At 41.9% G+C, this 22298-nt stretch overlaps 1 protein-coding gene across 3 annotated transcripts in view; it reads right to left on the minus strand.

Annotated features, from left to right (window-relative positions):
* SP4 (Sp4 transcription factor) overlaps positions 1–21947 on the minus strand; it is a 77457-nt gene extending 55510 nt beyond the window's left edge. For 2 of the 3 annotated variants that reach the window (XM_004604092.2, XM_055144977.1), the window contains exons 1-3: positions 21735–21947; positions 21154–21269; positions 19092–20643 (exon numbers count right to left, since the gene is read on the minus strand). In XM_004604092.2, the coding sequence (XP_004604149.2) occupies positions 19092–20643; positions 21154–21269; positions 21735–21741 (1675 nt within the window). In that variant the 5' untranslated portion in view covers positions 21742–21947. The remainder of the gene's footprint in view (positions 1–19091; positions 20644–21153; positions 21270–21734) is intronic. The other variant, XM_055144976.1, reaches the window with a different exon arrangement.
* Between the last annotated feature and the right edge of the window lie 351 nt (positions 21948–22298).

Consider the following 22298-nt stretch of genomic DNA (forward strand, 5'->3'; position numbering starts at 1 on the left):
TAAGATGGAAAATAAAAAAATCAGGCAAATATGTATTTGGAGCTTTAAAAAAAACCCTGTCTAAAAAATTGATTTATCATAACATACTCAAAAATTGTTTTTCTTCACAGAACTTGTTATATCTAAAACATTTTTAAATAATACTGCAATCCAGTAAGGTATTTCTTGTCAAGGCAGAAACTACAACTCAATATTAACTTCCTTAAGGGACAGTGGGTGGAAGGAAGTAGTTGGGGCCACAACAGCTATGCTCAGGGCTTACTCCTGGCTCTGCACTCAGGGATCACTCCTGATAGGGTTTGGGGTATCATGTGATTAAACCTGAGTCCGCTGAATGTAAGACAAGTGCCTTATATTCTGTACTACCTCTCAGGTCCCCTATTAACTTCATTTTTATCATTACCTAAAACTAAAACAGAGCTGTCACTGCTTTAATAGAAAGTTGAATAGTGAATTGAACAATAAGATTCTAGCATAAATAAAGTCTAAAATTCCAGCAAATGAAGAAATTACTGCTCTTACAAGACTTCCTGAATTACAAAGCATCTGGATATTCTTTTGGCCTTTTATAGTCAATGGTAAAGCATTCTTTCCTTTGCAACTGATAAAATGATCTAACTCGTCTAAATTCCTAGATTTTACACTATTGTTACTGAATAGACTGAAGTTTAAGTCACAAGGTGTTAAAGTAACAAAATTATTAGGTAGGTTGAGATAGTTACTGTTAAGTGGAGATAAAGCAAGCAACAAGGACTATAGTAAAGTTTTTTCTTGAAAGATCAGGAACCAGCTTTAGGAAAGCTTAGGAGGTAATCTTGGGTTCAAGAGTTCTCTGTAAAATTACTGTGGCAGTATTTATTCTGAGGCTTCCTTGTAAAGCTTAGGTCTAAGCAAACCTACTCCCTGACCTAAAGGGCAGCTGGTCTCACAACCTGGTCTCTTCAACATCTACACCCACAGGCAAGGGCATTTGGAAAACTCAGCTGAGATCCCAGATGGCAATCTGAGTGCCCGAGGATTTAAGGTTCTGGCCCACATCTTTGCTATTGCTGAAGGCTGTGCATGTGCTTAGTGACAAGGAAGGCAAAGAACCATTTTCTAAAAATTTCTATACACCTTTAAAAATTCAATCCTAAATAAATGACCTTTTTTAAAGTATAATAGTGCTGGGACCAGAGTGACAGTGCAGCAGGTAGAATGCTTGCCAATCATGTGGCTGACCCAGGTTTGATCCCCAGCGTCCCATACGGTCTTCCAAACCAGCCAAAAGTGATCCCTGAGTGCAGAGCCAGGAGTAAGCCCTCAGCATTGCTGGGTGTGGTAAAAACTGCCTTTTCCCAACCAAAAAAAAAAAAAAGGTACAATCGTCCTAGATTCAATAGCATTAGATTTAGCTTCAATCATTTGCAAAACCAAAATCCAAAGGGTCTGAGTGAGGTACAGGAGGTAAGGCACCAACTGACCCCAGTTGGAAACCCAATCTACATATTTTGGAAATACTAACAGATCTCGGCTGTTTTCACTCGGAGTACCCCAAATGGGGGGCGGGTGAGAGCCCTCCCAGCCCCAAGGGACCCAGTCCCAGCAGCTGATCTCGCCTCCACACTCCAGGCCACTTTTCCAGAGGATTGGGCTGAGCCTCATGCATGAGCGAAGTCCCAGGAATCCAAGTAATGTGGAACTTTGTGATCTTGGACTCTGGCTCAACGGGACCTGGGAGCAGAGATCCTCTGCCTGCTTCCCCCAGACTCTGGAGACCCAGAGATCACACCCTTCAGTCACCTCCTGCCAGCGCCAGATAAGATCCTCATCAGCCACCCTCCAGAACTCACGGCTGCTTCTCCCGGAAAAGCATAAAATGAGGCCCCCATAACCATGCCACCGGACTCTGTGCCAGAGGCTATTTCCACTCGGGGTGCCCCAGAGTGGGGCAGGTGAGAGCCCTCCCTGCCCCAAGGAACCCAGCCCCAGCAGCCGACCTCCACTACCCAACCACCAGGCCACTTTCCACACACTCGGGCTGAGCCTCACACATGAGTGAACATAATCCTGGACCGTGCAGCTGTGCAACACATCATCATAGAGGGAAATACATACATACATACATACATATATATATACACACTTATACATGTATATATATGTGTGTGTGTATATATACGTATACATATATATATGCCTCTCAGAGAGCCCGGCAAGCTATGGAGAGTATTCCATCCGCATGGCAAAGCCTGGCAAGCTCCCCATGGCATATCCGATGTGCCAAAACCAGTAACAATAACAGGTCTCATTCCCCTGGCCCTGAAAGAAGCCTCCAATCATTGGGTAAGACGAGTAAGGAGAGGCTGCTAAAATCTCAGGGTTGGGACAAATGGAGATGTTACTGGCGCCTGCTCGAGTAAATTGATGAATGACGAGATGACAGTGATACAGTGAACATATCTCATTCACCACACCGTTACTTGAAGAATCTGATTTAGGGGCTGGGGAGATTATCTGAAGGAGTGGAATGCCTGCTGGGCACTGCAGGAGCTCCAGGTTCTACCAATGGTACCACATGGTACATAAACAGAGCCAGGAGCAGGCCCTTGAGCTACGTTTTCCCTAAGGTTTACACTTGGCTCACTAAAATAAAAGGTACGTTCAATTTGATTTCCAAACATTTGTGCACAAAGTTACAGAATTTTAACATGTGACAAAAATATCACTAATACGTACAATGGAAAAAACACATATTTCACTGCATAAGAATGAAAGGAAATTTTTTAAAGTTTTATTCTGAATGGCACAGTACTATTTAATGGCAGAGATAACCTGAAACCTAGCACTGAGCTAAAATATGTTAGTTACAAATTACTTATTAAGGGATAGTATGGCTAGCAGGGGGTTTGTGGTGGCCTGTACAGGTTTGATACCTTGCAACAATTATGGTCCCCCAAGCCCTGCCAGAAGTGACACCTGAGCAGAGAGTCAGGTGTAAGCCCCGAGTATGGCAAATTGTGGCCCCCAAGCAAAACAATAACAAAATTACTTATGGAATGGAATATGCTTGCTTTCCAGTTTGTATGTTATACACAGTTACCACTTCCAGTTCAGATAACAGCCAAAGAATCCTTTTCTAAGCATTGAAAGTTCTGAATACTTGAATTTCAATGATCAAGTTTTCTTTGTGACTTGAAGACAGGATTATGAAGAGGTGTGTTCATATTTTTTTTAGAATTTTCCTCAAATGAGTTGCTTATCTTTAATTACAGGGAAGGGTTAGGACAACAAGGTAAGTCCTTGAACAGATACAGAACATAACCTCCTTAAGCTTGTACATGTATGTGACATGCCTAAGAGAGCACACATGCATATACACAGAGACAAAATAAACAGAGAAAATAAACTACACATCATTTAGAGACATAAACTAAATTTATCCCATTTCTCATGAACTATAAATTAACTCTGATGCAGCAATTTCTTGTTTAATTGACATTGGTCTTAACTTTCTTCCACAGATTGTTACTAAAAACGTCTAAAAATTTTTCACTAAAATTGATTTCCTTGGCCCAGATTCATAATAAAACAGCAGGAAGAATTTAGAAGCCGATGTAATCTCCAGTCTTTTCCCAATTATCACTACCGTGTACTAATTCTTTAACATGTGGCAAATTATTTAACATGTCGACAGAAGCACTGCAACTTATATTAGCAAGTCACATTCAAGTGTGAGGTGCCAGTGGTATTGTATCTTTGATTGGGGGGACAAGATGGGGGGGGGGGAACCTTGCAGTGCTCAAAGCTTTCTTCTGACTCTATGCTCAGAGATCATTCCTGGAGAGGTTCAGGGGAAACTAGAATCAAACTCAGGTCAGCTGCATGCAAGGCAAGCACCTTCCCCACTGTAGTGTCTCCCTGGCCCTCTCTACACGTTTTCTTAAACTCATTTCTTAGTGATCTGCATGCGGGAGGCCAGGGCTCAATCCTCAGCCCTGCATGGTCTCCAAGCATCCCCAAGAGAGACCCCTATGCACTGAGTCGAAATAGTACCCAAACACCATGAGGTGTGATTCCAAAACATAAAAAAAAAAAAAAAACCACCTATTTTACAACACAAAATTGGTTTTGTACTATATGTTAACTTACTAAATGAAATGTTCTTACAGATCTATAATCTACTATCAGGGGCCAAAAAAGACAGTACAAGGGTTAAGGCACTTGCCTTGCATGCAGCTGACCCTGATTAGACCCCTGGCACGGCAGACGGTCCTTGGAGTATTGTCAAGAATGATCCATGAACACAGAGTCAAAAGTAAGTCCTTGGTACAGGTGCTCCCAAACCATAATTAAAAAATTAATAATAAAATTTCCAATCAACACATGATACTACAAAATGAAATAAAGTTTTATTCAGTCTCTGTGACCAATAACCCAGAACCCCAAAGACAGACAAAAATCAAAGAACTGAGCTTAACTGAATACCCTAATAGAAATTTTAAGTAGTACTGCTTATCTGTAAAGACAAGTGCTTACTGTTCATTAGACCCTCTTAACTTACCAGGTGCCTAACAAACTGGCTGATTTTTAACAAGTGGCTTAAGACATTAACCTCTGACACCCTTGGTTTCCTGCTTTATGAACTGTGGTTATCTCCATCATCTTTCTTAAAATTAAGGACTGCAAAACTTAAATGAGATGATGTGTATACATTAACATATACATAAGTAAATAAATACATACATGAAGTGGAAACCAGGGAATTGCGGCATAGCTTAGAATGTCTGTCTTGCAAGCTTAAGTTCAAGATTTCCATCCCTCTGGGCCAGAAAGAAAGCGTAATGGTAAAGGGTGAATGCTTTGCATTCACAGGATTCCAGTTCAATCTCCAGGGCCATGACCCCTCTGACCTCCAAGGATAGCCCTGAAGGCCCACAAGCAATGCCAGGTGTGGCCTGAGTGGCCCCTGGCATCACAAGGCCTGAGCAGTGCCTCATCCTTGAGATATAGCACAGAATCGTCAGACTCACTAGACTGAGAAACTCCCCCCTCTCATAAAAGGTTCAGTCCCTGGTGCTTCCGTATGAGCAGAATATGATCCTGATAACTCTATTATCTGAGTTCTTCCTGATGCCATAAATAATTTCTGGCTGCATTAGTCAGGTGTGTGAGCAACACACCCTAAGGTGATTCAACTGCAGAGAATCACAGGAACCCTGGTAAGCAACCAGAAGCTAGTGTGAACACCCAATTAAAGAGTGTGCACCCTGTCAGGCAGGTGTGCAAACCCACAACTAACAAAATGTAACATGCATATTATTATATAGTATTCATAACAAAGTATCACAATATCTCAAACTGATTCATATACAGATATAAATATGATCCTTAAGACTTACAAACCACTTAAAATAACATTATGTCTTTAATATAAAAAATCGTTATATACCAATTAGTACTCCCCATCACATTCTGTAGGTTTTTTTTTTTTTTAAATAAGGGTCACATCCAGCTTAGTTTGGGGCTTGAGACCAATCCCACAATGCTAAGCCTGGAAGTATGGGTTTTACGATTCTGGACTTGAACCTTGAGATGCCAGAATCTCCCACATGCTAGTTATGTGCTCTGCTACTTGAACCACCTCTCCAGCCCCTTTACCTACTCCCTCTTCTCCCTCAACTCCATAGCCAAGTCATCCTCAACAATAAAAGGAAAAAAGACTTTCCACTCTCTCCTCCAACCCCATACCAAGGACAGGTACATAACCACTTACCACAGCACAGATCACGAACCCCTTCCTAGACTGTGCAAAAGCAGCTTCACTTCTGTGAACAAAAAGCTATGGTGTCTTGATCGTTATTTATAGATTTGTACTAAACCCTTTCTGACAGGCCACATTATGAAGCACTCTCATAAGAACTTCAGAGCAAGCAGAAACATCCAATAAACTTTATATATACCTTCAATTTTTCCTCAAAACTCCTCTCACTGTTAAGATTCTCACCTGCAACGATCTACCAATACACATGAAACAATCAGAGTGATTTCTCTTTACTTCATCTTACTCATCACTTTTCATGTTTCTACACTCTGTACTTTTCATGTATTCTTTTCTTGTAATCTATTCCAAGAAATTAGCCATCCCATTCTTAAATTGAACCACAGTTTTCCACTTTTCTCCTTTCCCCAAGTTCAGTATCAGGTTGTTTTCTCCTTTCCCCAAGTTATAATATCAGGATTGTTAGTACTGAGATATTAGTTACTGAGGGAGTACTGAGGTATTGATCAAGGTGGGAAACAGAAAACAAAACAATGTCACAGCCCCTACCAAAAAGACATTTACACTTCAACTGTAACTCTTTAATTGAAGCCTGAATTTTACAATGATTATAGCTCACTCCCTAACTGAATTTTCCAAACTCCATGTAAAATTTCCACAACTCTGAAATGTCGTCCTTCCCAACCATCCTGGAAATTTTTAGTCATCCTTTAAGGCTCAGTCATCATGCTCTCCATAAAAACAATCCCAAAACTCCATCAACAGACCTCGTTTTCCTTTAAGCATCTATGGCACTTCACACATAATCTTTATCAACAAACCAAATGCCACATAATTTGATTATCTACATATACATCATACTCAGTTCAGTCTAAGATGCTACTGATCATAAGAAAGAAACTGGGCTGGAGAGATAATAGAGGGGCAGGCACTTGCCTTGCATGCTGTCCACCAGGTTTGATCTCCAGCACTGCTTATGGTCTCCCAGCCCTGCTAGGAGTGAAACCTTAGCACAAAGTCAGGAGCAAGCCCTGAGCATAGCTAAGGGTGACACAACCACCCCAACTATGGCTCCTCTTTGCCCGAAAGGCACATTTCAATCTCAAAGATATTAAAGTGACCAAGTATTTCTTTAGTTCAATGTCTCCCAGCCAGCACGGAGGTATAGCATTCGCCTTTCAGGCGGCCGACCTGTGTTTGATTCCTCCGCCCCTCTCAGAGAGCCCGGCAAGCTACCGAGACTATCTCGCCCGCAAGGCAGAGCCTGGTAAGCTACCCGTGGCATATTGGATATGCCAAAAATAGTAACAATAAGTCTCACAATGAGAGACATTACTGGTGCCCACTCAACAAATCGAGGAGCAAAGGGATGACAGTGACAGTGACAGAATGTCTCCCAGGACAGATTAACATATTCTGTGAGAGTACAAACATGTCTTGCCCATCTTCAGTTCTCACTACCTATTACTGTGCTTGATAAAGGAGAATAACCAAAACAGGATTTTACTTAACGTCTATTTCTTTCATGTCACCATTCTGTACACTAAAGAGAAGTTCAGCCACCTTTTCTTTGTTTAAACTGCATGACCATCATCATTCTAGATGCCACTGTGAATTCATGACAAAATTAACCCAACACAACATTATTTTAATGGGCTCCTAGTTTCTAACTTTTCCATGCTTTTTTTCCCTCTTTTAAATCTATAGAAGAACACTCACATGTCATATGCACCACATATCTTTCTATTTTATATCTTCCATCCACTAGAATCAAGAGTTTTCAAACTACTATTACTTTGGCAGAATTTCTTCTTCAAATAAACTTGACAGGAAACAACCCAACACACACAACTTCTTGGGCTAAAAAAGGGGTGGCAGACTGTTCACCTAGAATGTCCGTAACTACCCTGTGAGAACCTCTACTGAGCACAAAAACAAGAGCACAGACCTTCCCATGTTAGCTGTCATCTTCTGCCTGAGGGCTTTTCCAATCTTTGGTCCCTGTCACCTCACTCTAAATTCTGCTGCTAGGTTCAAAATATGCTCTTTCGGCACCTCTTTACCCTCAGAGTCTCAAATGCCCACTTTTCCAAACTAGTTGAGGCTTTTCTCAAGTCTACTCTCTACCACAGACAATCTAGTTTATTCCAACCTTCCAATGATCTCACATGTCTCTGAGCATTCAGTTGTCTTCCATACTTAAGCACCCAGTACTTTAGTAAAAGCTCTCACATGCCAATGCAGCTGCCATATAATTATTTCATGTATGCAAGCCTATCTCCCAACATAAGCATCCTTTAAAGACAAGTACTTGTAGAAGCTAACATAGACTAAGTAAACAGCAAATAAACAGCAAAGAAACAATGCTTCTTTTCCACCTGATATATTTCTCCTCATATAATTAACTGCTCTTTACCAAAGCTCTCTGCTTGCGATTGCTTTTATGCAAGTCTCTTATCTACTCTTGATAGCTAATAAGCATATCTAAAACTATTTGTGAAAATGGCAATACTCCCTAAAGCATTATACAGATTCAATGCGATCCCTATAAGTATACCCATGACATTCTTCAAAGAAATGGATCAAGCAATCCTAAAATTCATATGGAATAACAAACGTCCAAGGATAGCTAAAACAATTCTTGGGAAAAAGATGATGGGAGGCATCACCATCCCCAACCTCAAACTTTACTACAAAGCAGTAACAATTAAAACAGCATGGTACTGGAACAAAGGCAGAGCCGTAGACCAATGGAACAGGGTGGAATATCCCTACACACAACCCCAAATGTATGACCATCTAATCTTTGATAAGGGAGCAAGAGATGTGAAGTGGAGCAAGGAAAGCCTCTTTAACAAATGGTGCTGGCACAACTGGACAACCACATGCAAAAAAATGGGTTTAGACCTTGACCTGACACCATGCACAAAAGTCAGATCAAAATGGATTAAAGACCTCAACATCAGACCACAAACCATAAAGTACATTGAAGACAAGGTCGGCGAAACCCTCCACGATATTGAAGATAAAGGTATCTTCAAACGTGACACGGAACTAAGCAATCTAGTAAAAACAGAGATCAACAAATGGGACTACATTAAACTAAAAAGCTTCTGCACCGCAAGAGATACAGTGACCAGAATCCAAAGACTATCCACAGAATGGGAAAGGATATTTACACAATACCCATCAGATAAGGGGTTGATATCAATGGTATATAAAGCACTGGTTGAACTCTACAAGAAGAAAACATCCAACCCCATCAAAAAATGGGGCGAAGAAATGAACAGAAACTTTACCAAGGAAGAAATACGAATGGCCAAAAGGCACATGAAAAAGTGCTCTGCATCACTAATCATCAGAGAGATGCAGATCAAAACAACTTTGAGATACCACCTCACACCACAGAGACTAGCACACATCCAAAAGAACAAAAGCAACCGCTGTTGGAGAGGATGTGGGGAGAAAGGGACCCTTCTTCACTGCTGGTGGGAATGCCGACTGGTTCAGCCCTTCTGGAAAACAATATGGACGACTCTCAAAAAATTAGATATTGAATTCCCATTTGACCCAGCAATACCACTGCTGGGAATATATCCCAGAGAGGCAAAAAAGTACAATCGAAACAACATCTGCACATGTATGTTCATCGCAGCACTGTTTACAATAGCCAGAATCTGGAAAAAACCCGAATGCCCCAGAACGGATGACTGGTTGAGGAAACTTTGGTACATCTATACAATGGAATACTATGCAGCTGTTAGAAAAAAGGAGGTCAAGAATTTTGTAGTCAAGTGGATGGGCATGAAAAGTTTCATGCTGAGTGAAATGAGTCAGAAAGAGAGAGACAGACATAGAAAGATTGCACTCATCCATGGTATATAGAATAACAGAGTGGGAGACTAACACCCAAGAACTGTAGAAATAAGTACCAGGAGGTTGACTCCATGGCTTCGAGGCTGGCCTCACGTTCCGGGGAAAGGTCAACTCAGAGAAGCGATCACCAACTACATTGTAGTTGAAGGCCATGTGGGGGAAGGGAGTTGCGGGCTGAATGAGGGCTAGAGACTGAGCACAGCGGCCACTCAACACCTTTATTGCAAACCACAACAGCTAATTAGAGAGAGAAAACAGAAGGGAATGCCTTGCCACAGTGGCAGGGTGGGGTAGGGGGGAGATGGGATTGGGGAGGGTGGGAGGGACACTGGGTTCACGGGTGGTGGAGAATGGGCACTGGTGAAGGGATGGGTTCCAAACTTTGTATGAGGGAAGTATAAGCACAAAAGTGTATAAATCTGTAACTGTACCCTCACGGTGATTCTCTAATTAAAAATAAATAAATTAAAAAAAAATAATAAAAAAAAATAATAAAACTATTTGTGATAGCTAATAACTATATCTACTCCTTTGGGGGACTAGAGTGATTGTACAGCAGGTAGAATACTTACCTGGTACCTAACCAACCCAGCTTCAATTCCTGGCACCCTGTATGGTCTCCTGAGCCCCACCAGGAGTGATCCAGCAGCACAGAGTCAAGAGTAAGCTCCAAGCACTGCTGGGTTCCACCCCTCCTCAAAAAATAAAACTATTCAATTCCGTTCTAATGGGAGTTGCTATGTAGATTTTATCAAATTACCAAATTGTGTATACAGATTTCTATAACATTTAGTCTTTTCAAACACATTATCTTCTCTTTGCAACTCTATGAGCTAAAGAGGAAGTTATTATTACTCTTGCACAAATGAAAAGAGGAATAAAGTTCCAATTATAACAGTTTCCCAGGTTGAACAGCTAATGGGGAGGAGCATCTGAGCAAAAACATTGCCTTGTAATTCTTCATCCTACTGTGTTATAAATTTTAAACTGTCATCTTTCCTTGTTGCTTCAACATCCCCACAAGCAGGCTGTCAGGCAGCATGCCCAAGAATCAGGTGTAGTAGACTGATAAGGCCCTCCTGCCCCAAGTCTCTTCCCAACTGTGACTTAGTAACATTTAAAGAAACCAATGAAATCCTCCCCCTCCCACCGCCAAATATAGTGTCTTCATTTTCCCCCTCTGCTCCTCAACTACAAGGCAGGGCCAGTTTCCTTGGCAATCCCTCCCACGTGACCCCGGGAGTGGAGAGACTGTGTCTAGGCCTTTCTCCCTTCCCACTCCAAGTCTCTCCTGGGCCTCTTCCGGAAGTCACATCTGGGTGACCATCACCCGTGCCCTAGGAAATCTCAGTAAATGTGTGCAGTAAGAAACCTACCACATGCACCACACCTACGATAAACAGTTCCTACACCTCCTAACTTTACTAAGATACCCAAGGAAAAGAAAGCTTCCATTTATCCGAAATAGCACTTTATTTTATAACACAAAAGGGACCTAGGTATCATTTTCTTAAAAAAAAAAAAATTTACACCAAAAATAAAGGCATACTAAAAGAGGCAAAAGAATAAATCTGAAGCTGTGAGTACTTGCATAAATTTTAGCTCTGTTAGAAGCCTAGATTTTCCAACTGCTCTCCAATTCCACTTAAGAAAAGGAAATTCCATTGTTCATAATAAAGTGATAGCATCAGAAATATAACTAAGATTAGAGAGCTACTGTCATAAAATATCCCAACTAAAAATTAAATGTTGGGCACTAAAGTTATGTTTAAAAGACTGAAGGCAGGCCAGAGAAACAGTACGAAGATTAAGGTGCTTTCCCAGCAAGTGGCTTTCTTTGACTGTGGCCCTGGTTCAAACCCCAGAAGTGCAGATGGTACCGTGAACAATACCAGGCGTGGCCCCCGAGCAGGCCCAGGTGTGGCCTCTCACAAAAATACATATGAAATTTTTCAGAGTCACTAAATAAAAACTCAAGTGAGATAGAAAAACAACACCTAGAATCACAGTCAATAAGTCTTAGAAATAGTAAACTATTACATGTACTGCTTAACACCGCTAGTGTGACTCCAAAACGAGTAAAAATAAAAAATTAAAATTAAAAAATATACAGGACATTGGCACGTAACCATACTGGTTTCTATTCTTCTACGACTTTTGGTCATCAGTCAGCGCCAACAAATGTTAAAATCTTCAAATGTTAGAAGAAACCTCAGGCTCAAGGCCAGTGGTAATTCAATATTGAAAATCATTTACCCTTTAAAAAGGATGTAAGTAGGCATTAGACTCTGAAGTATGGAAAAGAATGCTATCTTAAATTTGTCTTTTTAAAAACCTTGTATCACATGAACAAACATCTCAGATTCAGAAATGACTTTAAAATATGACTCAATCACTTACTGGAGGTAATATTTTGTAAAGTAAAACTTTTGAAACAGAGATAGCTCTAAGAGGTGAGTGAGTACCATGTTTGTGAGAAGTATGGATTCAACTCCCAGTATCACAAGGTCCAATGAGTATCGCTGTGGAAGCAAACCCTGAGCACAAAACTGGGAGTAGCCTGCCAGTACTGCTGGATATGGGCCCAAAAGAAAATAATGAGGAATAAGTAAAACCCATATTTCTAAAGCTATTAGTTAAAAAAAAAAGACATAGTAATAGCAAGTTTATAAGGATACTGTGGATTTAATATAATTACAGAAATACCTAATCTTATAGGTATTTCTGTAATTAAATACCTAATACTAACTCAAGTATTTTCTTCCTCCACTGATATAAATTTAAAAGTATATCTCTCGGGGTCAAAGAGCCAGCTCAAGTGGTACAGCACTTGCATAAGTTGTATGGAGCTCTGAGATCCATGTCAGCACCGGTGGTATAGCCCTGGGTGCATCTGAGTACTGCAGGCACCAAACCATGAGGCTCTGCTGAGGGCGGCCTCTATCTAAGACAATTGGTCCATATCTAAACTCTCATATGTATAGACTCAGGCATCGACAGCATAACATGGAGAAAGGAAACGTTCTTCAACATGTGTTAAAAAAAAAAAAAACAACTGTATAATCACATACGGGAACAGCAAGTAAAAACTGGCAGACCTATCTGGGAGAAGCACTTAAGCTGGACTCGATTGGTTCCTAAACTACAGCCGCTTTGCCCATTCACTACCAAAAGAAAACAAGTATAAGGGCTGGAGCAATAGTGTAGAGGGGAGGGCGCTTGCCTTGTATGCAGCTGACCCGAGTTCAATCCCCAGTACCCCAGATGGTCCCCCGAGCCCCACCAGGAGTGATCCTTTTAGTACAGAGCCAAGAGTAAGCCATGCACACAGCCGGGTGTGGCCCAAAAGCAAAACAAAACAAAACAAAAAGAACATATATCTATAACAGAAAGACAATGGACCAGATGTTAAGATCATAGTACTCACTTTGCAACCAAGTACCAGAAAAGTCATTCAATTTTTTTCAGTGCTTCAGTTTCAGTAAAAAATGAGGGGGAAAAGATACTCAATTATCTTAAAAGTACCTAGTTAACTACAATTTCATTAAGCTTCTATCTACAAAGCTTACTGATATAAGCAACTTGTTGTTTAATAGGTTTCTTTTGCTACCATTTACTCATTCACTAGGTAGTAAAATGACCAGCATTATAAATATTTAATCTTCTCTCTCTCTCTCTCTCTCTCTCTCTCTCTCTCTCTCTCTCTCTCTCTCTCTCTCTCTCTCTCTCTCACACACACACACACACACACAAGCGCGCACGCAGAACAGGTCCCCCCTTTTCCCCCAGAGTTCAGGATTTTAAATTTGTACCAAAGTAGCTGAAGCAAAAAACATAAAACATTCTGCAATCCTTTGCAAGCCCAAACACAAAATATAAAACAACTATATGTAGGAAAATATGGTTTTCTACAGGTTCCCCCTTTTATTGCCAAGTTGTACTATGCCATCCTCAAGTACTGAAAATCTTGGACCCAAATTTCTGTTATCATTTCTAATAGTAAAACCACAAAATTCCTTTTCAATAAGATTTCAGCAATAGTACCAAAGGCTACGATTGATAAGCAATAACTGAGCTATCTTATCAAACTAATTTTTTTTTATTTTGTACATGTCTCCGTGTTATTTCTACAAGATGCACACATAACTCCTTTCCCCTATCTTCCTGATTAAGCTCCCTTTTCTTTTTACTCTTCTAATTGCTTTCATGCCTGCACCAATATTCCTAAGCATTACTTTTTACTAAGTACAGTCCCTGATTTAGGTTTGATAAGCAGATAATCCAAGTTCTGTTTACTCTTTCTCCTCATCCTGCCCTGAAATTTCTCTCAATATATATATATATAATAACAATAATAAATGCTCCCTTAAAAAAATCATTGAGTTTTCATCTATTGTGAAAAATATTTTAAAAATAAGCCACAATACTGTTTTGTCATTATTAAGGAATTGTAAAGGTTACCTAAATGAATAAAAACCAACTTGATAGAGGATGTTGGGAGGACCCATTGGGTTGAAAGACTCGTGCTGAAAGTAGACCACAGAACAAACATGAAAGCCACTCAATACCTCTACTGTAAACTACAACACCCAAAAGGAGAGAGAACAAAAGGGAATGCCCTGCCACAGAGGGGGGGGGGAGATGGGGTGGGGATGGTGGGAGGGATACTGGGAACATTGGTGGAGGAGAATGGGCACTGGTGGAGGAATGGGTAAATGATCACTCTATGACTGAAATGCAAGCACAAAAGTTCGTAAGTTTGTAACTGTACCTCACGGTGATTCACTAATAAAAAAATTTTAAAAAAGGGGCTGGAGCGATAGCACAGCAGGTAGGGCGTTTGCCTTGCACGCGGCCGACCCAGGTTCGATTCCCTGCATCCCATATGGTCCCCTGAGCACCCCCAGGAGTAATTCCTGAGTGCAGAGCCAGGAGTAACCCCTGTGCATCGCCAGGTGTGACCCAAAAACCAAAAAAAAAAAAAAACACAAAACAAAAAAAAACCAACTTGACAGTTCAGAACCCAAATTACTTGTACAGAATGAGTATAATTCTTTATAATGAGTTTCAATCTATCATGATAGTAGAAGGTTTTAGAGAGAAAAAAATCTTCAAAATCAGGAGTATACCTGAAGTACACTTGACTTCTCTGAAAAGAAAACTCAAAAGCCTACGGATAAATACTGGCAGAGACAAGTTATTTCAACATGCCTTCGAGGAAAATACATGTTAAGAGAACATACATAGCAAATAAAAATATTTAAGCGTCAAGTCAGTTTCTATTTTTAGCTTTAGAATAAGTTGTATCAGAAATTGATTCTGGATTAATATAATCGTTAAAATTAAACGTCAATTTTTGTTTTGGTCTCATTTCACCAATAATCCAACAAGTGGCTCTCCCATTTCTAGTACTGGTCCATCCTGGGGATGGGCAAATGAAGGCAAAAGGGAGTCAAGTTCTCTTTTCAAATTTAAATAATCTTTTCTATAAAAAATAGCATAAAGGGCTGGAGAGACAATGCAGTGGGTTGAGCACTTGCCTTACACATGGCCAATTCGGGTTTGACCCAGGTACCACATATGGTCCCCTAAACCCACCAAGAGTGATCCCTGAACTCAGAGCCAGGAATGAGACCTAAGCAAAGCCAGGTTTGGCCCCCAATCAAAAAGAAACAAAAAGAAAACTTTAGGGCTGAAGTGATAATACTAAATAGGACCTTGCACATGGCACCCCATATGGTCCCCCCCACAGTACTGCCAGGAGTGAACCTGGAGTACAGAACCAGAAGCACGAAGCACAGCCAAGTAGGGTCCCAAACAAACAAACAAACAAATATTAGCATAAAAATGTAATTTCTACTAAAACTGAAAAGATTCTTTCAGGGTAAAACATGATTAGTACATGAGGATCCAAGACAAAATGAATTGCTAGCCACTGCTATTAGGCTTTGGAACTAAAGATTCCTACAATTCTAAACTCTAAAGATTTATTAACTCCTGAAGTTCACTTTATGTAGGGGCCTTTAAAAAATGATATTTTAAAAGCTCATTCGTTCTGAGCAAAGTATTTCCCACTTCCCTCAGTTTACACAAAAGATGTTTTACATGAGCAGTAAGATGAGTTGTTACCCTCTGCTTCTAAAGCAAGATGTATTCTTTATCTTTAAAATCAAAACTCAATTCCATTAAGGAAATAACTAAGAAGTATGTAGCAGGTACATGTATCTAGTTTCTACCATTATTCAAATTAAACAAGTGCTAGATGCTCAGCCTGGAACTCAGAATTTAGCACTGAGACCAAAGCACAGAAACATAACTTTTATTAAGGACACTGGTGCCCATTAGGTTGTCATTTATACTTCACAAAAATCAAGTATAAAGCTGTCCAGCTTTAAGAACTAGTTTCAGGCCTGGAGGCCTGGCTTGGTGGTAGAACACATAAGTTGATTTCCAGCAGAAAGGGATATGACTGCCATGAATATATAGAGCAGACTTTTCCCATAAATTAACAGCATCTCTTTGAGGTATGTGGGAAAGGAGCATTTAAAAACGTGGTCTGAGAGATAGTAGAGGGTAGGGCACTTGCCTTGCACACTGACCCAAGTCTGGTCCCAAAGCACCCTATATTCCCCTCCCCAGTGCCCCTGCCTGCCAGATGTAATCCTGGGCACAGAGCCAGGAATAAACCCCGAGCACCACTGGTGTGACACATCCCCAAAGTTCCTGTAATGGGACACAAAGTAAAAATGGATCTTCAAGGGCTCATTAAAAAAAGGGATGTATAGGCACTATTGCTCACTCTACCCCTAGCAGAGACAGTAAAGCATCTTGGTGTCCCACTCTAACATGAAAAACTCAAAGCTAAGAGAAAGTGATAAAAACAGAAGAGCTTCATCAGCGTATTATTAAGACAACGACAAACCATCATGCCTAGAGCCAAACCACTATCCTCTTCCCTCCCTTCTACACCTCAATTGTACATATTTTTGTCCACTATGTCAGGCAGTAGGGCAAAAGTTGCAGGCCAAAATGCACTGCATTGGCTAGAACTCAGTTGCAGCGCAGACATAGAAAGCTTTCCAGTCTTTGTAATGTCTTCTAAAAATTATTAACCACATCTATTAGAACATAAACTTTTTTTTTTTTTTGCTTTTTGGGTCACACCCGGCCATGCACAGGGGTCACTCCTGGCTCTGCACTCAGGAATTATCCATATGGGGTGCTAGGAATCAAACCCGGGTTGGCCGCATGCAAGGCAAACACCCTACCGCTGTGCTATCACTCCAGCCCCTAGAACATAAACTTTTCAACACCAACAAAACTTAAAATGTTTGGTTTTGGGAAAGAGAGAATTAATTATGTAAAGTTCAAATATTTTCATACCTAAATGCCTCCCACCATCACATAAATTCAAAACAGTCCTGGAAATGAAGAACTAAACACACCCAATGGGAATGCAGAGTACAGATGATCAATTTTTTTTTTTCTTTTTGGGTCACACCTGGCGATGCACAGGGGTTACTCCTGGCTTTGCACTCAGGAATTACTCCTGGCAGTGCTCAGGGGACCATATGGGATGCTGGGATTCGAACCCGGGTCGGCCACGTGCAAGGCAAACGCCCTACCCGCTGTGCTATCGCTCCAGCCCCAATGATCAAAACATTTTTGAAATAAAACATAAGCTCTATTTGCCATCAAAATCCTTCTCTGAGGCATATTTGAACTAGTTTGACTCCTGCTGCCATATTTTGCCTTCTGCTTCACTGTTGAAACTTTAGTTCTCAAATTTCAAGGAGATTTAGAATCACCTGGAGAATCTGTTTGAAAGCTAAATTCCTTGACCCGACTCCCCCCAAGATTATAGTTTTAGAAGCTGGATCCTGCATTTATAATAATGCATCATTCAAGTGAACCCAAGTTAAGTGCTCACAAATTCATACTCTTGGTAACATTGGCCTACACTGAAAATGGCCCAGGGGAAAAGCCTCTCAAATTACTGTCAATGTTTAGGAACAAAGCAAACTAAGGACTGTAATCAAGACAAACACTTAAATAATTGTGCTGTAATAGTTTTAGGGCAGAAAGTGTCACACTCAAAATACTTTTGGCTGGATTACTCCAGTGCTGTTAACACAGGAGCCACCAATCACGTGTGGCTATCTTGATTAAAATTCACAGAAATAAATCAAATTAAAAGTTCAGTTCCTCAGTTACTAGATTTTTTTAAGTGTTCAAGATTGCACATAGTTAATGGCTAATATGGTGAACAAAATAGAGAAAAATTTCCATCATCAGAACATTCCACTGGATAGTACTGGTTTAGAGTTAATGGGATATCTACATAAAAAGTATATAATCTCCACTCTTCTGAATCAGAGCGCTCTATCTGGTAATTTGCAATTTTAAATAAGCACAGCTACTTTAAATATTAACTGTAAAACAAATTATTCTTTTGTTGGCATAATTTTCTGAAAGTTGTCCAAGAAAAGTCAAGAGGATATGCTTATGCACTTCAGATTATCAAAATACAAGTATTTAATGGACTTTAAATATTTAAATATTTGAAAGTATCAAAAGCACTAAAACCACAACTAGGTTTTCACCAAATTAGAACCAAAGAAAATGTTTCAATTACTAGAAAACAGAAGGTACTAGATGGGTCCAGAAAGATGAAAATACCTACTATGACTAATTTTCCAAATTCTTCAGAAGGATCTGTTATAAGCACGACAAAAAAACCATTACTTTATAACTAGTTTCAAACTGACCTTGCTGCAACAAACTCAAAATTGGTGAGATCTTCCTAACTTTTAACTTCGTATCACCAAGTTCATAATAAAAACCACTGAGATATGCTTAAACTAACTGTACAAATGATGGACAATTAACTCAAAATTGTGACCAAATCTAGGTTTCAAGAGAATAGACATGAAAGTTCATCTAACAGTTTATAACTTAAAATTTTATCTCTCAGCTGAATCAGTATCTAGCTTTAAACAATCTAGTATAAATGGAACATAAAGCATGGGAAACCAGATGCTAAAGCATGAAATGTAACAAATTTAACAAAAGGTAAGCCTTATTACACAGAATTAACTCTGCACTAATTCAGCTTTAAATCTACTTTTTCTAAAGATAAAAACATTCGATTAGAGCCTGCATAAGAGTTCACCATATTCACTTTAAATAAAGCAATCATGAATCTAGGAATTTTGCTTCACAAGAAAGCAATTTTACATGTAAAAATTAACAAATGTAACACATAAAACCAAGTATTAAAACGTACCCATCTGAACAAGTCACACTGCTCATTAGTTATGGCGGTACATCCCTGGGTGCTTATGAGCACACTGACTTCAGAGGTCTATAGCAAATCGAAGGGTTGGCAAAGAAAAGCGATTAACAAATCATCGTTCAAACTGTAAATATTAGAGGAAAGCTTGTAGTAACTTACCTGCAACACTAGTGATTGTAAGTGGAACTCCTTGCACTTGAACGCCTGCAGCACCCAGGTTGGCAACACTCACTGTCTGAAGGTTAGGCACTGATGCAAGCTGGGCAGTATTCAAAGTTATTGGGGCACCAGCAACAGCCACAGGAGCAATCTGAGCAAGAGTTGTGCCACCACTTGAAGACACTGGGGTGATGGTTAATTGTTGGGATAAACCAGCATTCTGAACTTGCAAATTTGAGAGACTCTGAATATTCTGAACCTGTACAGTTTGCCAACTGATTTGCCCTGAAGGTGTTAAAGTTGGAGCCCTGATAAGCACCTGAGTCGGATTTACTGCTTGAAGTTGAACATTCTGCAACGGCTGCTGCTGGATGGTCTGAATGGTCTGCCCTGACTGGAGTTGGAATGACTGTGGTGGAATAGCCTGAATGATCTGTTGCTGAGGCTGTTGGATCTGGATCTGTTGTAAAATCGGCTGGCCTACAATTTGTACCTGCTGAAGAGAATTTGCTTGATCCTGTGCATTCTGTATTCCATTGGGCTGAAGCTGACTAGAACTCTGGGCTTCTGACTCAGTAGCAGCAGATGTCTGAGAGTCTTCAATAGTGCGTTCAGAACTACTGGCTGATGTGCTTGCATACTGACCCGTATCTGCTGAGCTCACTAACGTGTCACTGCTGGTCAGGGATGTCGAAGCAGTGGTTGTGCAGGTAGTGGAGGAGGAGGGAGATTCCGGCATGGTACTGGCAGAAGCAGTGGTGGTGGTGGGCGTGGAAACTAACTGGCTCCCGTTGGAAGTCCCACCATCAGTAGTAGTAGCAGGCTGGCCAACCTGTCCAGTCCCTCCTCCAGCAGCCACGTTGTTTATCACTGGCAATGCTAAAGTCACTCCTCCAATATTAATCGGTAGGGTTGTTACAACTTGAGCCTGAGTACCAGGTAGGGTCTGTAACTGCAGTGGTATTGAAACCCCAGGTCTAATTTGAACTGGAACTGTCTGATTTGCAAGGTTTTGAGCAAGAATATTCCCAGAAGCTGTCCTGTTAGCAGCTGTGAGTATAGCTTGATTATTACCTGCTGAAATGAGCTGAATTTGACCCTGCAAATCCTGTAGAGATGAACTACTAGTTGGGTTGATTTGAATCTGCTGGCCTTCCACTGTCTGAAGTTGTGGAATCACTTGGTACTGTACACTGCCACCTGGATTTTGGACTTGTATGACTTGAAATTGACCAGGGGCGGAAGAATTACCTGATTTTGTTTTTGTAGGAGATGCACTCCCGTTATTACTGCTGGAAGTACTGGATGAACTAGAAGCTGGTTGAGAAACGTTATTTTCTTTTGAAGCAGGAGTGGAGGCAACAAGTTGCCAAGCGTTTCCAGCAAGTTGGGTTGTCACCAGTTCTAGCTGTTGCGGTTGATTCTGAAGTTGCACCAATCCTTGGCTTGGATCTATAATAATCTGCTGCTGTCCAGTCGCTTGATTTTCACCAGGAGTCCCTATTTTGCTGCAAGTAGCTGCCAGTAAAGCCAGAGGAGAGGGCTGAGAGTCCTACCCAAAATGGGATGGTAAAGGAGAGGGGGGGGGGAAAAAAAGTGGGCGGATTTAGTGGAGGCCGGTAGCTGCAAGGGGGTTATTTATTTGACAGCTATACACTTCAGAATTTAGGAAGTGGCAGAAATAAAGCAATATGAACAAAAACAGCATAGAAATTAGGAAGAGGTTCCTGAAATACCAAGTTTAAAGTAAAAGGAAATTTCTAGCAAACTTTTTCAAGAGTACAATTTTCCTGAACTCAGGATGCCCTTGGGAAAACACACACCGTTTTCTTATCATCTGCGTTTCTGCTGTAATTTTAAATGTTATCCCTCAACACACGTGAAGTCTGTATGAAACAATTTAAGTTCCTCACTCATAAAAAGATGTTCTGAGCTGGAGAAACATTTTTTTTTTTAATTCTGTTCTTCATTTGGGGGCATTTAAAGGACATAACTTCCTGTCTTCCCCTTATGTTTTCGTGGTGTATATCTACATTTCTTGGGGGGTAATATTTGCTTTTACCTGGGAGCCTGAGGTTTTGGGTTTTTTATTGTTATTCTCTGGCTCAGAGGTTTTCCCTCCTTCTGTAGCCATCGCCGCCGCCGCCGCCGCCTCCTCCTCCTCCTCCTTCTTCTGATCTGCAACAAGCCCCCCCCACCACACACACACACACACACACACACACACACACACGCACACGCACACACGCACACGCGACAACAGGTTATTAGGGTTATTATTCGTCTTCCCCCTCGCCTCTCCTCCCCCTCCCCCCGCAACATTAATCTCCATAAACCCGCGATCCACGCACACCGGCAGGGGGTGGGGGGAGAAGGAGGGAAGGGAGGAGGGGGATATCACAAAACGTGGTCTGAAACCCGACCCATCGGCTCCAGAGCAACACCCAGAAGGAGGTCGTTCCCTCAGACATTAAGACAAAACGCAAGCCTCCCTCCCTCCCCGCGATTCCCCTCCCTCCGTCGCCTCCTCCCCTTCCAGCATCTCAGCGGCCCCGGGGGAGGGGGGAAGCACCGCGCCGGGTCTGGGGAGGGAGGGCGGGAAGGAGGCGGTGAAGGAGACCGAGGGGGGTGGAGAATACGTACCGCTCATCCCGCATTAACAGGACAAACCCTCCGACGGAGACACTGGGATAGAGGTGGGTGGGGGTGGGGGCGAGGCGGGAGGAGAGGCCGGTCCCGCCCGCCCGCGGTGGCTCGGAGGAGGCTGTAGCTGGCACAGGCTCTGCCTCTTTTTCCGCGAATGGCCGCCGCTGGGCTGTGGCGTAGCAGCTCCTCTCTCCGCCCGAGCCCGGCTGACTCGCCCTTGATTGACAGCGGCGGCGCGCGGCGCGGGCGGCGGCGCGGGCCGGGGGGCGGGGCCAGGGCGGCGCGAGCCCGGCCGACTCCCCACCCCCCTCGGCCTCTCTCCGCCGGAGCCGCCGACTCTCCACCCCTTCCCCCAGCGGATTGGCCGCCGACCTGCCGGGGGCCGGGGCGTTGGGGCCGCCTCCTCCCCACCCCCTGGCTCGGGGGTTCTTCCTCGGGCCGCTCTCCTCGGCCGCTCGGCTGCTCGGGCGCTGCCGCCGCGGGCGTCCTAGCTGAGGCGCGCTGCCGCTAGGCCCTCCATACAGCCAAACTTGTTGTCTCAGGATATCCCGCCCCCTACTC

The sequence above is a fragment of the Sorex araneus genome, chromosome 1, assembly GCF_027595985.1.
Source record: "Sorex araneus isolate mSorAra2 chromosome 1, mSorAra2.pri, whole genome shotgun sequence".
NCBI lineage: Eukaryota > Metazoa > Chordata > Mammalia > Eulipotyphla > Soricidae > Sorex > Sorex araneus.